The sequence below is a fragment of the Eimeria necatrix genome, genomic scaffold, assembly GCF_000499385.1.
Source record: "Eimeria necatrix Houghton genomic scaffold, Enh_scaff23, whole genome shotgun sequence".
NCBI classification, from domain to species: domain Eukaryota; phylum Apicomplexa; class Conoidasida; order Eucoccidiorida; family Eimeriidae; genus Eimeria; species Eimeria necatrix.
Window position 1 is genome coordinate 25,330 of NW_013655180.1, and position 17,228 is coordinate 42,557.

Genomic DNA, 17,228 nt, shown 5'->3' on the forward strand with positions numbered 1-17,228 from the left:
GCACCAGATCTGGCTGCGCAGCAGCTAAGCAGCGCTGCAGCACCTGCAGCAGCAGCAGCAGCAGCAGCAGCAGCAGCAGCAGCAGCAGCGGCAGCGGTGGGGGGCGGGGGCGGGGGCGGCGGTTGCAGGGAGCGCACGGGAAGGCAGCAGCAGCAAAGGGCGCAGCTGCAGCGTCTCTGGCGACAATGATAATGCCAGCAGCAGCAACAGCAGCAGCAACAGCAGCAGCAGCAGCAAAAGGGAAAAAGAAGCAGCAGCAACGGAAGCGGCCGCAGAAGAAACAGCAACAGCAGCGCCACAGAGAGCAGCAGCACCACCACCTCCAACACCGGCAGCAGCAACTCGACCACCACAAACACCAAAACAGGAGCAGCAGCAACAGCAGCAGCAGCAGCAGCAGCAGCAGCAGCAATAGCAGCAGCAGCAGCAGCTCACAGGTTCGAAGGCCTGGAGGTACTCCTCGTCCCCGCAGCCTTCTGGAAGAGAAATGTCTACAGAAGATCTGATTGCAGAAAATAAAAATAAAAATAAAAATAAAAAATAAAAAATAAAAAAGAATTAAATAAAAGAATTTAAAATTAAAAAATGATCCAAAACAAGTAAAGAGAAGGAAGCAACTCCAAAGAAGAAGAAGCAGCGCAGCAGCAACGCGCGCCCTCGCTCAAATCCCCGTTCTGCTGCTGCTGCTGCTGCTGCTGCTGCTGCTGCTGCTGCTGCTGCTGCTGCACTTTCGTATCTGCCGCTGCTGCTCATTTGTTTTCGAGTCCTGCTGCTGTCAGCCGTCGGCCCGCAGCGCCACCGCAGCAGCGGTAGAAGCAGCAGCAGCAGCAGCAGCAGCAGGAATAAGTAGAGCAGCAGCAACAGCGAGCACCAGCAGCAGCAGCAGGTTCAGAAGTACGAGCAGCAGCAGCAGCAGGAACAGAAGTACGAGCAGCACCAGGAACACCACGGGCAGAAATGCGAGCAGCAGCAGCAGCAGCAGAAGCAAGGACAGAAATACGATCAGCAGCAGCAGCAGCAGCAGCAGCAGCAGCAGCAGCAGCAGCAGCAGCAGCAGACCTTTGCTTCACAGCGGGGTAGTTGCTGCTGCAGTGTACAGACACCGTAGTGACTTCGCTGCGGCCTTCAAATATTTCAGCAGTTCCGTCGCCCTGGTGTACATCCACGTCAACAATCAACACCCGCCTGCAGCAGCAGCAGCAGCAGCAGCAGCAGCAGCAGCAGCAGCGGGAATAGGAGCAGCAGCAGCAGCAGGGGTGAGAGCGGCGGTAGCAGCAGCAGCAGCAGCAGCAGCGGTGGGAGCGGGAGCGGACTCGCAGGAAAAGGAGCAGCAAGCCGCCCAAGCAGCAGCAACAGCAGCAACAGCAGCAGCAGCAGCAGCAGCAGCAGCAGCACCTGACTCTGTGCTGCTGCAGCGCCAGCTCAGCAGCAGCAGCAACATCGTTGAGAAGGCAAAAACCCCCAGCCCTTTCTCGCCCCGCGTGGTGAAGACCCCCCCCAGCGCAGAGGGCCAGGCCCAGCTCAACAGCAGCAGCAGCAGCAAGCGCGGTGTTGCTGACCTGCAGCAGCAGCAGCAGCAGCAGCAGCAGCAGCAGCAGCAGCAGCAGCGACAGCAGCAGCAGCAGCAGCGGTTGCAGCGGCATCAGCGAATCTAAGGGGCTCAGAAGCGAACTCGCAGCGCTTCAGCCGATAGAATTAGGGTTTAGGGTTTAGGGTTTAGGGTTTAGGGTTTAGGGTTTGGCGGCAAGCGGCCCGAACGCGTGCTTCGGTGGGCTTCAGAGAGAGACTGCCCGAACCCCAAACCCTAAACCCTAAACCCTAAACCCCAAACCCCAAACCCTAAACCCTAAACCCCAAACCCCAAGCCCCAGACCCTAAACCCTAAACCCTAAACCCTAAACCCTAAACCCTCACTTCCGCGAGGGTCTTGAGGAGCATGTGCTTCGAGAGTTTCATTCCCAAGGCTTTCTCAAGAGCCTTGCGGGGCCCTGCTGCTAGGGGGGCCCCCCTAGCAGCAGCAAGGGGGGCCCCCCTGTGGGTGAGTGCTGCTGCTGCTGCTGCTGCAGGAAGAGACACAAAAGGCGACAGCAAAGTGAACTCGCCCAGCGGCCTGCCCAGCGCGCTACGCCCAGCAGCAGCAGCAGCAGCAGCAGCAGCAGCGCCTGCTGCTGCTGCTTCCGCACTTGCTGCTGCTGCTGCTGCTGCTGCTGCTGCTGATTTTGCTGCTGCTGCAGTCGGCACCCCGCCGTTCGCCGCCGCCCGGCCGTCTGGCGGGGCCCCCGAGGAGGCCTCCCTGGGTGCAGCAGCAGCAGCAGCAGGAGCAGCAGCAGCAGCAGCAGGAGCAGCAGCAGCAGCAGCAGGAGCAGCAGCAGCAGCCAAGCTAGCCACAAGAAGATGCAGCTTCTGCGGCTGCAGCTTTGCCCAAGCAGCAAATGAGGGAGGGGCCAGCAGGGGCCCCCAAACAACAGGGGCCCCCAACTCTTCTATTTTGCTGCACTGCCACTCCAGTCCCAGGGGCCCCCTCACAGTCCCTGCTGCTGCTGCTGCTGCTGCTGCTGCTGCTGCTGCTGCTGCTTGTGTTTCGGTTGCTGCTGCTGCCTCTGCAGCGGGTCCTGCGGCTTCGGGTGCTCTTGCACCTGCTGTTGCTGCTGCGCTCGTTGCTGCTGCTGCTGCTGCTGCTGCTGCTGCTGCTGCTGCTGTTTTGTGTTTGGTCCTTCTGGGGGTGAGGAACAGCACTGGGGGCCTCGCGGGGTGCTGCTGCTGCTGCTGCTGAGACAGCAGCAGCTGCTGCAGCAGCGCAGCAGCTTCAGGGCTGTCGGCTGGCAGCCGCGAGACCCACAGGGGCCCCTTGGGGGCCCCCTCATTTCCAGGTTCTTTGGGGGCCCCCGGGGGCCCCCCAAGTTGGCTGCTGGGGGCCCCCCAGTCTGCTGCTGCTGCAGCCGCGGGGGCCCCCGAGCAGCTGCTGCTGCTCCTCGGGCCCTCGGCGAGACAGGAGGGGCCCCCCGGGGGGCCCCCCCAAGAGGCTTGCAGGGGGCCCCCGGGGGCCCCCAAGGGGGGCCCCCTCTCTGGGGGGCCCCCCAAGGAGGGCCCCTTCAGGGGGCCCCCCAGGAGGGCCCCACTGAGGGTTTCTGAGAGGGCCTCAGCCTCTGCTGGCCTGGGGGGGCCCCCAAGGGGGGCCCCCCTGAGGGTTTCGGAGAGGGCCTCAGCCTCAGCTGACCCCCGAGGCAGCAAAATGCAAAGGTCTTGACCCTTGAGGGCCCCCTCGAGCTGCTGCTGCAGCCACTCAGCCACGCTGGGCTCTTCAGGGGCCCCCAGGGGGGGCCCCCAGGGGCCCCTGCTGCAGCGCGGCGGGGGGGCCCCCGGGGGGCCCTGGGGGCCGCGGGCGGCGCCAGCAGGAACGAAAGGGCCCTATGCCCTGTGTAAAGGCTGGCGCGAGTTGCTGCTGTTGCTGCTGCTGCTGCTGCTGCTGCTGCTGCGCCAGGCCTTGCTGCTGCAGTGTGAGCTGCTGCTCCTGCTGCAGCCAGCAACAGCAGCAATAGGCAACCTGGGAGCTGCATGCTGCTGCTCCTTAGGGGCCCCCATGAGGCGCTCGGGGGCCCCCAGGGCTCTCAGGGGGCCCCCCAGCTGCTGCTGCAAGGGGCCCCCAGTGTGCGCCGTGGCTGCGGGCCTTTTGCTGCCTCTGACTAATTCTGTACCCTAACTGCAGCAGCAAAAGGGTGGTAACACTTTTAGGCCCTAATGGGGTCTTAGGGGCCCCAGGGGGGCCCCCAGGGGGCCCCCAGGGGGCCCCTCAGGGCCCCTGGGGGCCCCAGGCAGTGCAGCTGCGCAGCAGATGCTGCTGCTGCTGAGACAACACAAAGCTGGGCTGAAGGTTTTAAGGGATTAAGCTTTAGGGTTTAGGGTTTAGGGTTTATCTGGGGCCAGCGTTGGTGCTGGGGGAAGCGCCATCACTGCAGCAGCAGCAGCTGCTGCAGGCGCAACTGCAGCAGCAGGAGCTGCTGCAACCGCAGCAGCGGCAGCAGCAGCAACAGCAGCAACAGCAGCAATATCCCATTTCCCTCATTCTCCCCGAAATGCTGCCTGTGCCCGCCGCCGCCCCGCCGTGCCCCGCCTCCGCACGGCCCAGGCTCTAGGGTTTAGGGTTTAGGGTTTAGGGTTTAGGGTTTAGGGTTTTGCACAATGACTTTGCCGGGGCCCCACGCCTCGGGGGGGCCCCCAGGGGCCTCGCGGCTCGATTTGCTGCTGCAGCAGCCGCAGGATCTGCTGGCGCTGCCGTGTCTGCCGCAGTCTCAGCTGCATCCGTGGGTGCAGCGGCTGCAGCTGCGGGAGCAGCAGCAGCAGCAGCGGCAGCAGCTGCTGCTGCAGCAGCAAACCACGGGCCCGGAGACGCTCTTCGCGCTGGCCTACAACTCCGCCGCCTGCGCCAACTGCAGCAGCAGCAACTGCAGCGGCTGCAGCAGCAGCAGCAGCAGCAGCAGCAGCAGCGCCAGCGACTCTGAGGCGCCAGGCATCCGGGGGCGCGGGAGCAGCATGTTTACGAAGGAAGAAGCAGCAGCTGCGTCTGCAGCAGCAGCAGCGCTGACAGCAGCAACGCCTGCAGCAGCAGCAGGAGCAGCAGGCTCCCGAATGTACCCCGAGCTGCTGCGCGGCTACAGCAGCTTTGCTGTTAGCGAGGGGGGTTTGCTGCTTGCTGCTGCAGCAGGAAGAGATGTGCAGCTTTTCTCTATGGACACTCTTGCCCTCTACGCCTACGTGCAGCTGCACTGCAGCAGCAGCAGCAGCAGCAGCAGCAGCAGCGAGAGCAGCAGCAGCAAGCAGCAGCAGCCACCTGCAGAGGAAGCGCCGACGAATGGGCGCGCCGCAGCAGCAGCAACGCCAGCGACTGCAGCAGCAGCAGCAGCTGCTGCTGCTGCTGCTGCTGCTGCGGAAGAGCTGCCAGGGCCTTCGCGGGGCTGCAGCCTGCCAAACGGATTAACGGAAATGCCGCAGCAGCAGCAGCAGCAGCAGCAGCAGGAGCTGCAGCCAGTGCAGCAGCTGCAGTTTGCTGCAGCAGACCGTGTGCTGCTAGTGCTTACTGGCTGCTGCCGCCTTTTCTTATTCTCTTTGCTGCAGCAGCAGCCGGCGCTGCTGCTGCTGCTGGACCTGCACCAGGTGTACATGCAGGCCATCCCTGCGCTGGGGCTGCAGCAGCAGCAGCAGCAGCAGCAGCAAAAGCAGCAGCAGCAACTCCTCGCGAGGCGCAGCAAGGCCAAAGACGATGAAGCGGAAGCTAACGAAGACCCCGAGCAGCAGCAGCAGCAGCAGCAGATGGAGGAGCAGCAGGAGGAGAAGCAGCAGCAAGGTGAGGGGGAGTTCGAACAGGAGCAGCAGCAGCAGCAGCAGCAGCAGCAGCAGCTGGAGAGCGCCGAAGCTTTGAACTCCAGGGAGCAGCAGCAACAGCAGGAGGCGCTGCAGCAGCAGGAGATGCAGCAGGAGAGTCAAGAGTCGCAGCAGCAGCCACAGCAAGCGCTGCAGCAGCAGCAGCAGCAGCAGCAGCAGCAAGAGCTGCAGCAGCAGCAAATGCCTGAAGGCAGTAGCGCTCAGGCCCCGAGAGGGCGGCCTGGTGGCAGCAGCAACAGCAGCAGCCGCAGCAGCAGCAAGGGTCAAGCGTGGGCCGAGGAGCAGCAGTTGGGTGATTCAGCAGCAGCAGCAGCTGCTGCTGCTGCTGCTGCTGCTGCTGACACCGAGAGAGTGAAGATCTGCTGCCTGCAGCTGGTCTCGCTGCTGCTGCCGCCTGCTGTGTCTCTTACAGAGCGGCGGGCAGATGATGCCTGGCGGCTTGCTGTTGCTGCTGCTGCTGCAGCAGGAGAGGCAGCAGCAGCAGCAGCAGCATTTGCTGCTGCTGCTTCCGAAGAAAAGAGTCTCCGAGCTGCTGCAGCACGCAAGAATGCCACGCACGCCGAAGGCGGCCCGTCAGCTGCAGCTGCTGCGGCTTCAGAGGAAGCAGCAGCAGCAGCAGCAGCAGCAGCAGCAGCAGCAGCAGCAGATCTGGAAGCTTTATCAGGAGGAGGCAGCATGTCTTTGATTGTTTCATTTGCTGCAGACCCTCGGGCTGAGGGCGAGAGCTGTACGTACACTGCGCCGCTGCTGCTGCAGTTTGCGTTGCAGCCGCAGCAGCTGCTGCTGCAGTACCTGCGGCAGCAGCTGCTGCGGCAGCACCGGCAGCAGCAGCTGCTGCTGCAGCAAGCCCCAAACTTCCCTAAACTCTTCCATTTGTCTTCTTTGTCGATGCTGCCTCCCTCTTGCTGCTGCTACAATGCAGAAGTGCTGTGGGGTTGCTGCGGAGAGCTGCTGCCTCCCGCCAGCAGCAGCAGCAGCAGCTGCAGCAGCAGCGACCGATGGTCCCTGACTGGCCGCAGCAGCAACTTCCCCTTTTGCTGCTTCTCTCGCCGGCCCCTCAACCAGCTAAGACTGCAGCTTTTCTCTGTGCAGCAGCAGCAGCAGCAGCAGCAGCAGCAGCAGCAGCAGCAGGAAGCAGAAGACCTCGTGGCGGTGTGCTCGCCGACCGGCACGTTGTGGCTGTTGCGGCTGCTGCAGCAGGATGAGCGGCAGCTGCTACAGCCGCAGCAGCAGCAACAGCAGCAGCAGCAGCAGCAGCAGCAACAGCAGCAGCAGCAACAGCAGCAGCAGGTGGCAGAGATTGTGGGGTGTGCACACTTTGCTGCTGCAGCAGCGCCAGTGGAAGTTAAGGCGAGGCCTGACGGAGGGATGCTGCTGGTGCGGGCTGTGGAGAGGCTTGTTGCTGTTCGCATTTCTAGCAGCAGCAGCGCAGCAGCAGCAGCAGCTGCTGCTGCTGCTGCTGATGGCGAAGAAGCTGGACAAGAGGCAGAAGCTGGGAAAGGCGAGGCTGCTGAGCCCATAGAGGCAGCAGATGCAGCAGCAGCAGCAGCAGCAGCAGCTGAGCCAAGTGCGATGGCTGCAGAAGCAGCGCCGGAAGCAGCAGCAGCAGCTGCAGCAGCAGCGGCTGCAGCAGCAGCAGTAGAGGCACCGGCCAGTGAACAGAGGAAGAGGCTGAGAGATGATAGTTGGGAGCAGCAGCAGCAGCAAACAGAGCTCAGCTTGCAGCAGCAGCAGGACACGCAGCAGCAGCAGCAGAAAGAGCCGCAGATGCAGCACCACTCGAGGCCTGCTGATACCAATGGCTGCAGCAGCAGCAGCAGCAGCAGCAGCAGCAGCAGCAGCGATTTGCCTCCAGAGGACGGAGAGAAGAGTCCCAGCAGGAAGCGGAGGCTGGGGCCTGCAGACGTCTCCGGGCTTATTGCAGCAGCAGCAGATGCAGCAAGTGTTGCAGCAGCAGCAGCAGCAGATGCAGCAGCAGCAGCAACGACGGCAGGCGATACAGCAGCTTCTGGAGAAGCAGCAGCTGCTGCTGCAGGAGCAGCAGCAGAGGATGTGACTGCAGGCCGGATGACAGAGGCAGAAGCTGCAGCAGCAAAAGAAGCAGCTGAAGCTGCAGCAGCAAAAGAAGCAGCCCGGAGCGGCGCAGCGGCAGGAGCAGCAAGAGCAGCAGCAGCAGCAGCAGCAGCTGTAGGCGACGAAGCAGCGGCGGCAGAAATGACCGCAGCGCCAGAAGCAGCAGCAGAGGGCGCAGAAGCAGGAGCCGCAGCAGCGACAGCAGCAGCAGCAGCAGCAGCAGCAGACAGCGCAGCCGCAGGAGCCTCAGCAGCGACAGCAGCAGCAGCAGCAGCAGCAGTGGCAGCAGCAGGACAAGCCGCCGCGGGGGCAGCCGGCGCCCAAGGAGGATCAGCGGACGGCGCAGAACTCGCAGATGAAGCCGCAGCAGCAGCAGCAGCAGCAGCAGCAGCAGGAGCAGCAGCAGCAGCAGGAGGATCGGGAGAGGAGGAAGGTGTGGGTGAGGGGAGGGAAGGGTGCGGGCTGCCGCTGCAGCTGCTGCTGCAGTTCGTGCAGCAAGACCGCGTGCAGCGGGAGAAGTACACTTGCTGCTGCTTCAGCAGCAGCAGCAGCACGGAGCAGCCGTCCATTGCTGCTGTTGCTGCTGACCGCGGCAGCACCACTGGACTCTACATGGTGGATGTTGCTGCTGCGCATGCAATAGAAGCTGTGGTGTTGGCTTTGGAGACCAGCAAGCTGCAGCGGCTGCTGCAGCTGCAGTGGGCGCCTCGCAGCAGCTGCGGGCTGCCTGGGGGCGTGGCTGCTGCTGCTGCTGCGCGCTGCTGCAGCAGCAGCAGCAGCAGCAGCAGCACCCTCGTCGCCCTCGAACGCCGCCAGGGGCTGCTGCTGCTGCTGCAGCCCAAACGCCGCAGCATTTGGAATTTGCTGCTGCCAGACTTCGAAAGAATTGAAAAAAACGTCGAAGTCGTGGAGGGCCCCGCGGAGTTCGACGCTGTACAGACACCCCAGCAGCAGCAGCACTCGCCCCTCTACGCCGTCAGTCCACCTCCTGCTGCTGCTGCTGCTGCTGCTGCTGCTGCTGCTGCTGCTGTTGCTGCTGCGGGTCTTGGGGCGGCTGCTCAGCTGCGGACGCACGGCCGGCTGCTCTGCGCCTTCTGCTGCTGCTGCGCCTTCTGCTGCTGCTGCTGCGCCTTCTGCTGCTGCTGCTGTTGCGCCTTCTGCTGCTGCTGCTGCGCCTTCTGCTGCTGCTGCTGCTGCTGCATGCCCGTGCTGCTGCTGCTGCCGCGCTTCTGCAGGCCCTGCGGCGCTTCATCGCCAGCACTGACCCCACCAGCGGGCTTCCCTGCTGCAGCCCGGCCTTTTTGCTGCCGCCGGTGCAGGGGCCCCCGCTGGCAGCAGCAGCAGCAGCAGCAGCAGCAGCGCGGCCGCTGCTGTGGAGTTGCTTCGAGCCGCTGTCTGCTGTTGCTGCTGCTTACGCTGCAGCAGCAACACTCACAGACGAAGACGGAGAGACGCAGCTGCAGGACCTTGCTGCTGCATTTGCCCGGACGCTGGAGGGGACAGCAGCAACAGCAGCAGCAACAGCAGCAGCAGCAGCAGCAGCAGCAGCAGCAGCAATGGCAGCAGCGAAGGCTGCGCAGGCTTCTTTCTACCCTTCTGTTTCGTTCTGGGTGCAGCACCCGATTTGGGGGGACCTAATGCGGCTGCACCGACTGTGCGCAGACCCAGCAGCAGCAGCAGCAGCAGCAGCAGCAGCAGAACGGCTGCAGCAGCAGCTGCCGCGAATAAGTGCATTTTCAGCCCGCAGCGAGTGGCTGCCAGGGCCCGCTGGGGGCCCCCCGGGGCCCCCGCAAGTAGACATGGCCGTGGACGGCGGCAGCAGCAGTGCTGCTGCTGCTGCTGCTGCTGCTGCTGCTGCAGCAGCAGCAGCGCCGCCCGAGGGGGGCCCCCAGAAGTCTTTAAAGCAGCAATTTCAAGAAATAATCTGCAGCAGCCGAGCTCGGTATGCGGCACGAATGGCGGGAAGGACGCTGCAGCCCCCGCTGCAGCAGCAGCAGGATTTGCTGCTGCACTGCAGCAGCGTCCACGAAGGCAGCAGCAGCAGCAGCAGCAGCAGCGGCAGCAGCTCGTTGCAGCAGCAACAGTGAAAGCAAACAGTGGTAAGACTCTGTCGTGTTTACTGTGGGGTGTTTGCCCCGGCAGCCACGGGATTTGCTGCTGCGGGGGGAGCAGCAGCAGCGGCTGCTGCTGCTGCTGCTCCTGCTGGAGCTCTTGCTGCTGCTGCTGCAGCGACAACTGCAGTGCGCCGCAGGGCCTCTGCGAGGCAAGGGCTAACAGAAGGCGCAGCAGCAGCAGCAGCAGCAGCAGCAGCTGCTGCTGCTGCTGCTGCTGCTTCAGTGAGTTTAGTTTCTAAGCAAATAAATGCGCTCTGCAAAGGGGAAAATATGGCTAAGTCCTTTTGGCCCGAAGAGCAAACCCTCACTGGCGAGCTTCCGGCGAGCAGCTTCTAGGGTTTTGAAGCCTTGGCTGTTTTCCTTGGCTCGTCTGCGCAGCAGGGCTAGGGTTTAGGGTTTAGGGTTTAGGGTTTAGGGTTTGCAGCAGCGCACTGGTTGAGGTCGTGGGTGAAGCGTATTTGGGCCTTTCGCTGCAGAGGCCTCTTTAGCAACAGCAGCAGCAGCAGCAGCAGCAGCAGCAGCAGCAGCAAACTCGAGGGGGGCTTTACCTCAGCTTTCCTCTTGAGCTCTGAGTTGCATTAAAGTTGCAAAGAGATTCAGCTGCTGCTGAGCCGCTGCGCAGCTCCCGTACCTTCCAGGGGGTCCTACGAGCAGCAGCAGCAGCAGCAGCAGCAGCAGCAGCAGCAGCAGCAGCAGATGGGGTCAGGGCAAGCGGCCTGGAGTTGAACTCGAGACTAACCGTCGCCTGCCGGGCCTCTGCAGCCACGTTGATAACTGTGTAAGGCGGAGGATTGCTTTCGGAGAATCCAGGAAGCTGCGGGAGGGCCAGTTGTGGTGTCAGTGGGCTTTGCTGCTGCTGCTGCTGCTGCTGCTGCGTGCGCGCCCACCTGTGCAAGTCGGAGGAGGGGGGGCTGATCTGCGGCGGCCCCGCGGCCGTTGCTGGCCAGCAGCGCGCCGAAAGAAAGAAAAACACAAAACAACTTCATTTCCAATTAGTGAAAGTCCTAAAACAAATAACTGAATCGCTACGAGTGAGATCGCGGGCGCGCGAGCTGCTGCGGTTTCAGGTGTACAGGCACCTCTGCCGAGCCTCTCGCGTTCTGCGGAGAGATGCAGCTGCTGCTCGGCGGAAAGCGAGCGTCATTTAATTCTTTTGCAGTTTATTTGCTCGCGGCTTTTCTATTTAGCAAATGCCACTCGCGGAGTGCGGCTGTCTGCCGAGTTTGGCGGCGGTTTTCTACAGATCGAAACTATTCTGCTGCTGCCAGTCCTGCTGCTGTGCAGATTCGAACTAGTGAAAGCTGAGTCTAGGGGGCCGACACGGGTTTGTTCTTTAGTTCTTTTTGGAATAAGGAAAACAAAACTGCATTTTTCTTTTTTTGCGAAGTTCAAAAGAAGTTTTGGGAGAATTCCACTTCAGAATCCAGCAAGTCCTGAAGAGGCGAGCCAGTCTGTCTGGACGAGCCAGCGCAGCAGCAGCAGCCGGAGGGGATCGGGGAGCTTTCCGCGGGGGCGCATGCAGGATTGGCGGCACAGAAGTGGAGGCGAAGTTGAATTAAGTTTGAAAAGAAAATTAAAAGGAGAAAAAGGCATTAATTTGCGTTTTGGAGAGATTCCGCGGCGGAGTGCCGCAGCAGCAGCCCGAGCCGCGCGAGCCGCAGCCGCAGCAGCAGCAGCAGCAGCAGCAGCAGCAGCAGCCTATCGGCCACCGACCCCACCGGGGAGCCCCCACTGCAGCAGCAAGCCCCCGTTCGTTAGTTAGTGTCTGGGGCAAGGCGAAGCGAAAGCAGTTTGTGGAGTTTGGAGATTTGCTGCGAGCTGTTTGAAAGGGCGGCGGACTTGCGGGGTCGCGCTGCTGCTGCTGCTGCTGCTGCTGCTGCTGCTGCTGCTGCTGCTGCGGGTCGCGGCGGGGCAGGGCTTGCTGCGAGGCGTTGGGACTTTGCTGCAGGAGCCTCTGGGGCGCGGCGCGGGCCTGGCGGGGTGTACGTACACCGCAGAATGGAGGCAGCCATCGCGGAGCGGGTGGAGCAGTTCCTGGCGGCGGTGGCCGCGGAGGAGGGCCCCCCGGGGGCCCCGGGGGCCCCGGGGGCCCCCCTGGGGGCCCCCCTGGGGGCCCCCCCGGGGGCCCCCAACGGCGGCGCAGCGGCCGTGGACGCGCAGCAAGAAATAACGGAGTTGATCCTGGACGGGCGGTGCATTCGAAGCATTTCAGCAGCAGACGCAGCGGCTCTGGCGAAGTTTGAAAATTTAACAAAACTGACTTTGAACCAAACTGGGCTTTCCTCTTTGGAGAACTTGCCGGTGATGCCGGGTGTACGTACACTCGAAGCCACGGACAACCACCTCGCCAAAGACCTGCACTTTCTCGTCCAAGCCTTTCCCAACCTCCGCAAGCTCCAGCTCGGCGGCAACCACCTCAAGACCTTCCAGGACCTACAGCCCCTCGTCCGCAGCAGCAGCAGCAGCAGCAGCAGCAGCAGCAGCAGCAGCAGCAGCAGCGGGGGGGGGGAGGTTCGAGCGGCGGGCGCAGTTTAGGGGTTGGGGGCGGGGTTTGGGTCCGGGTTTGGGGTTAGTAGGGTTTAGTAGGGTTTAGTAGGGTCTAGTAGGGTTTAGTAGGGTTTAGTAGGGTTTAGGGTTTAGGGTTTAGGGTTTAGGGTTTAGGGTTTAGGGTTTGGGTTTGCGGCAGGCGGGGCTGACGCAGCTGGAGCAGCTGGGGCTGGACCTGAACCCCGTGGCTGCGCTGCCGGGCTACAGAGAGAAAGTCTTTTTGCTGCTGCCTTCCCTCCAAGTCCTCGACTCCCGAGACCGCCTCGGCGAGGAGAGGGAGGCCCCCGACTCCGACGAAGACGACGAGGACGAAGGTCAGAAAACCCTTCCAAAGGGTACTCCACGGGCCTCGGGGGCCCCCAGGGGGCCCCGGGGGGCCCCCGGGGGCCCCCGGGGGGCCTCGGGGGGCCCCGGGGGGCCCCCGGGGGGCCTCGGGGGGCCCCGGGGGGCCCCAGAAGGGGCCCGGAGGGGCCCGGGGGGCTCTCTGGGGCTGCGGTGGTTTGGAGTGGGGTGGAGGGGAGGGTTGTGCGGGGGAGATGGCCTGCTGCTGCTGCTGCTGCTGCTGTTACTTCTGCTGCTGCTGCTGCTGCTGCTGCTGCTGCTGCTGGGGTGTGTGGAGCGTGTTTGGGGGGTCGTCGGGGTGTACGTACACCGGGGCGGCTGCGGTGTCTGCGCAGCTGCGCGCGGGGGGGGTTTGCGCGGAGTTGGCGTCAGTTTTGTTCGTTTGAAGGCAATTTAGGATTTATTTTTTTAATTTTTTTTGCAGAAGAAGGCGAAGAAGTCGACACGACTCTCAAGGACTTCTACGAGGCCGAAATGCCGGAACAAGACGCCGAAGACGCGGAGGACTTCGAGCCGCCGTGCGAGGCGGAGGAGGACGAGGACATCGACGAGGAGGACGAGGGTGCCGCGAACTTGCACTAAATTCGAATTTAAATGCAAATTTAAATGCAAATTCAAATTTAAATTCAAATTTTAATTCTAATTAAACTTAATTTGCGAAAATTCGACCAAAATTGAGGCCTTTCGTCACAAGTTCCAAACCCGCAGCTGCAGCAATTCGGAAATGCAAAAAGAGGCTTTGCGCCGCTTGCTGCGGTGTACAGACACTGCAGCAATGTTGCGTTGCAATTCTGTTTCATTCTTTTGCTGCTGCTGCTGCTGCTGCTGCTGCTGCTGCTGCTGCTGCTGCTTGCTGCTGCGTCTTTCGAAGCAGACAGCCGCGGGGTGTCTGTACACCTCAGCAGCAAGCGGGTGTCTGTACACCGCAGCAGCAGCCGCGGGGTGTCTGTACACCTCAACTCGGGCTCGAGCTCTTCGTTCATTCTTTCTTCTTTTGCTGCGCCAGCAGCAGCAGCAAACCCTCAGCAGCAAACGGGGGCTAAACCCTAAACCCTAACTAAACCCTAGCCCCCCACTCCCACCCAGCTGTACGTACACCCCAAGGGGCCTCAACAACACCCTCAAAATGCTCTTCACTGCCACTTCTTTCTTTCTTTAGTAAAGCCCCGGGGGGCCCCCAAGGGGGCCCCCAAGGCTTGGGGGCCCCCCCTGGGGGGCCCCCGAGACTTGGGGGCCCCTCCTGGGGGGCCCCCTTCCTAGGGGGCCCCCGCAGTTAAAGGGGGCCCTCTACAAAGCCCCTTATAAGGGGGGCCCCCTTCGGGGGGCCCCCTAGAAAGAGCCCACTGGGGGCCCCCTAGAGGAGGGCCCCCTTAGGGGGGCCCCCCTAGGGGGCCCCAAAAAAGGACCCTTTTAGGGGCCCCCAGGGGGGCCCCCTGGGGGGCCCCCCGATGGCCGTCAGCTGTTGTGTAAGACCGCCAGACACTGCCGCTGCAGCAGCCGGTCAAAGTCGTCTGTGTCTCCAGCCTCGTAGAGCACCTTCCAGCTGCTGCTGCTGCTGCTGCTGCTGCTGCTGCTGTTTGGTTTGCTGCTGCTGCTGCTGCTGTTTGGTTTGCTGCTGCTGCTGCTGCTGTTTGGTTTGCTGCTGCTGCTGCGCGGGTCGCTGGTTTTGGTGCTGCTGCTGCTGGCGGGGCAGCTGCTCTTGCTGCTGCTGGTCAGCTTGCTGCTGCTGCTGCCGGGGTCGCTGCTTTTGCTGCTGCTGCTGCTGCCTGGGCAGCTGCTCCTGCTGCTGCTGCTGCTGCTTAGGGACGGCGGATGTGCTGCTGTTGTTGCCAGGCTAAAGTCACTGGTGGGCGAGGGCTCGCTGCCTGGGGCTGGCTGGCCGCTGCTGCTGCAGCTTCTGCTGCTGCTGCTGCTGCTGGGGCCTTCGCCCTGCTGCGGGCTGCTGCGGCTTCTGCTGCTGCTGCTGCTGCTGCTGCTGCTGGGGACTTCAGGCTGCTGCGAGCTCGCAGTCTCTGAAGTGTCTGTACACTGCGCTGCTGCTCTTGCCAGCTCCTCCGCCTCTGCAAACTGCCGCTGCTGATTCTGCTGCTGCTGCTGATCTTCTTGTTGCTGCTGCGCCTCCTGCTGCTGCTGCTGCTGCTGCTGCTGCTCCGCAGCGCCTGCGCATGGTGGGGCGGCCGCTGCAAACGTCTCGGCTGCAGCGGCATCTGCAGCAGCAGCAGCTGCTGCTGCTGCCGTTGCCGTTTCGAGTGCAGCAGCAACTATGCGCTGCTGCTGCGGCTGCTGCTCCCCTGCTGCTGCTGCTGCTGCGCACTGCAGCAGCTCGCTCAGCCCGCTGTGGCTGCGGGGGTTGAAGCCAACGCAGCCCACCAAGTGCCGCCTAACCATGTCTTGCTGCTGCTGCAGTGCAGCTTCTTGGGCTTGCTGCTGCTCGTGCTGCTGCTGCTGCTGCTCCTGCTGCTGCTCCTGCTGCTGCTGCTCCTGCTGCTGCTGGAACTGCAGCAGCAGCAGCCGCTGCAGAATCACTTCAGGCTCCACCGCACCTGGCTCTCCTTGCTTGGTGCAGACAACGAGCACTGGCAGCTGCGTCGCGCGCTGCTGCTGCTTGCTGTCAGCAGCAGCAGCAGCAGCTGCTGCTGCTGCTGCTGCTGCAGCAAGGCGGATGACTTCTGCAAAAGCAGCAGCAGCCTCCGGCAAGCTGCTGGTCTCTGTGCTGTCGATCACGAAGAAGCAAATGTTTGCATCTTTTATATATTCTCCCCACAAGCAGCGAAATGGTTTGCTGCCGCCGAGGTCCCACAGCAGCAGCTGCTGCTGCTGCTGCTGCTGCTGCACCTTGTAAACTGTGAAGCCCTTCGTCGGGCGCACAGGCGGCAGGTCGCAAGCGTTGCTGCTGCTGCTGCTGCTGCTGCTGCTGCTGCTGCTGCTGCTGTGAGTCTGCAGCTGCAGCGCCAGGGTTGTCTTGCCGCTGCCCTCAAGGCCCAGCAGCAGCACCCGCACTTCCTGCTGCTGCGACAGCCAGCGCAGCACTCCTGCTGCTAAGGCGAACATAGTGGAGGGGCGGCAGCAGCAGCAGCAGCAGCAGCAGCAAAACAAATCAGCAGCAGGGGGCCTCTCCTGCGTCTCAAGTGACCCCGGGGACCCCGAAAGGTCCGCGCTGCTGTAGGCAGCCAATGTGGTTGACTTTGCTTTTGCTGCTGCTGCTGCTGCTGCTGCTGCTGCTGCTGCTTTCGTGGTCGGTGTGCGCGCTGCTGCGGTCGCTCTCGCTGCTGCTGAGGCTCGTCGCTCCTGCTGCCTCGTCGTTGCTGCTGCTGCTGCTGCTGCATGCACCTCAGCCTGCGCACAGATTCAATAATGAAGTCTTCAAGGGCGGCGGCTTTTGCTGCTGCTGCTGCTGCGGCGGCGGCTATTTACGCTGCTGCTACTGTTGCTGCTGCATTTGCAGCAGCAGCAGCAGCAGCAAACCCGCTCGGTTAGCTGCTAGGAGGAAAACGTCTATGACTAAAAAACTAAAATTAATTATTTGTCGATGGTTTCTGCTGCTAGTGTCAAGACAGGACGTGCTGCAGCAGCTGCCAGCCTTTCAGTTGCTGGGGCCCCCGCTGCTGCTGCTGCTGCTGTTGCTGCTGCTGCTGCTGCTCTTGCCCGCGGTACCTCTAGCAGCAAGGGCAAGCAGCAGCAGAAGTGTTAAAGGGCTTCAATTTACCTGCAGCTCTTCTTTGGCTCGGCCTTGTCTGTCGCCCTCACATAAGCGGTGTAGTGCAGCAGCAGACCCAACAGCAGGCGGCGCAGCAGCAGCAGCAGCAGTACCACAGCAGCAGCAGCAGCAGCAGCAGACGCAGCCGCCGACGCACCAAGAAGCATTCTTTAGACTGAGAGCACTGCGGCGAAGGTCTTGGCTGCTGCTGAAAGCAGCAGTCCACCGGAGCAGCAGCAGCAGGAACTTCAGCAGCAGCAGCAGCAGCAGCAGCAGCACCTCGCAGGCTCCGCGTTCCCTTGGCCGCCACCACCCGCAGCAGCAGCAGCAGCAGCAGCAGCAGCAAAATGGCAAAGTCAATGTTAGATATGACCCTTGGTAGGCAGGGCTTCCCCTGGGGGCCCCCAGCAGCGTGGCCTTGCGGGGGCCCCCGCTGCTGCTGTTGCTGCTGGCCGGCTGCAGCGAGGCGGCCTCCCAGGGGCGGCTGCGGTTGCTGCTGCTGCTCGGAGTGCTGCTGCTGCTGCTGCTGCTGCAGAGGAGCAGCAGCAGCAGGAGTGGCGCTGGCTTTTGTGGTGTATGTACACCTCAGACGACATTGTGGAGGCCGAAAGGAGAGAAAGAAGGGCCGAAAGAAGAGAGGGGCCCATGCGGCGTGGAGGATACATGGTCAGGCTTGCTGCTGCTGCTGCTGCTGCTGCTGCGTCTGTTGCTGCTGGCGCTGCTGCTGCTGCTGCGTCTGTTGCTGCTGGCGCTGCTGCTGCTGCTGTGTTCGCTGCAGCTGCTGCAGCTGCTGCGGCTTGGCTTTCTGAAGCGCCTGCGGCTGCCGCTGCTGCTGCAGCACAGGCGCTCCCCGCCTCCCCCGCGGCGCCCACGCGAGCCTGTGCCCCTGCTGCTGCTGCTGCTGCTGCTGCTGCTGCTGCTGCTGCTGCTGCAGCGCGGCGAGGGCTACCGGGGCGGGCGCGGGGGCAGCTACGGCTCCTCCTTTTCTTCTCGGGGGGGCCGCGGGGGCTTCTGGGGGCCCCCCTCTTCGCGGAGTCGCGGGTACGGGGGCCCCTACGAGGGGCCCCCGGGGGCCC

General features: G+C 62.9%; 7 protein-coding genes across 7 annotated transcripts in view; 3 read left to right on the top strand and 4 right to left on the bottom strand.

Annotated features, from left to right (window-relative positions):
- Window positions 1–185: 185 nt before the first annotated feature.
- Window positions 186–1,655, top strand: ENH_00032650 (hypothetical protein, conserved; the record flags this gene model as incomplete). Its single annotated transcript, XM_013584907.1, has 2 exons — window positions 186–437; window positions 780–1,655. The coding sequence occupies 2 exons, from the start codon at window positions 186–188 to the stop codon at window positions 1,653–1,655; spliced, it is 1,128 nt and encodes a 375-aa protein (XP_013440361.1).
- A 247-nt stretch (window positions 1,656–1,902) lies between these two features.
- On the bottom strand, window positions 1,903–3,582 carry ENH_00032660 (hypothetical protein, conserved; the record flags this gene model as incomplete). The annotated part of the gene is made up of 2 exons (XM_013584908.1): window positions 1,903–3,273; window positions 3,529–3,582. The coding sequence occupies 2 exons, from the start codon at window positions 3,580–3,582 to the stop codon at window positions 1,903–1,905; spliced, it is 1,425 nt and encodes a 474-aa protein (XP_013440362.1).
- A 2,685-nt stretch (window positions 3,583–6,267) lies between these two features.
- On the top strand, window positions 6,268–9,539 carry ENH_00032670 (hypothetical protein, conserved; the record flags this gene model as incomplete). The annotated part of the gene is given in 4 exon segments (XM_013584909.1): window positions 6,268–7,891; window positions 7,948–8,036; window positions 8,041–8,427; window positions 8,688–9,539. Coding segments are annotated over 4 exon segments (2,952 nt in total).
- Window positions 9,540–9,568: 29 nt separating this feature from the next.
- ENH_00032680 (hypothetical protein) lies at window positions 9,569–10,710 on the bottom strand (the record flags this gene model as incomplete). The annotated part of the gene is made up of 3 exons (XM_013584910.1): window positions 9,569–9,820; window positions 10,198–10,453; window positions 10,646–10,710. The coding sequence occupies 3 exons, from the start codon at window positions 10,708–10,710 to the stop codon at window positions 9,569–9,571; spliced, it is 573 nt and encodes a 190-aa protein (XP_013440364.1).
- Window positions 10,711–11,564: 854 nt separating this feature from the next.
- ENH_00032690 (inhibitor-1 of protein phosphatase type 2A, putative) lies at window positions 11,565–13,037 on the top strand (the record flags this gene model as incomplete). The annotated part of the gene is made up of 3 exons (XM_013584911.1): window positions 11,565–12,077; window positions 12,253–12,427; window positions 12,880–13,037. 3 exons carry the CDS (start codon window positions 11,565–11,567, stop codon window positions 13,035–13,037), a joined length of 846 nt encoding a protein of 281 aa, XP_013440365.1.
- Window positions 13,038–13,910: 873 nt separating this feature from the next.
- On the bottom strand, window positions 13,911–15,506 carry ENH_00032700 (hypothetical protein, conserved; the record flags this gene model as incomplete). The annotated part of the gene is made up of 1 exon (XM_013584912.1): window positions 13,911–15,506. One exon carries the CDS (start codon window positions 15,504–15,506, stop codon window positions 13,911–13,913), a length of 1,596 nt encoding a protein of 531 aa, XP_013440366.1.
- A 1,313-nt stretch (window positions 15,507–16,819) lies between these two features.
- Window positions 16,820–17,228, bottom strand: part of ENH_00032710 (hypothetical protein) — a gene marked incomplete at both ends in the record, with an annotated part of 1,674 nt that continues 1,265 nt past the window's right edge. The window contains one exon of the mRNA XM_013584913.1: window positions 16,820–17,177. Within this exon, the coding sequence (XP_013440367.1) occupies window positions 16,820–17,177 (358 nt within the window). The remainder of the gene's footprint in view (window positions 17,178–17,228) is intronic.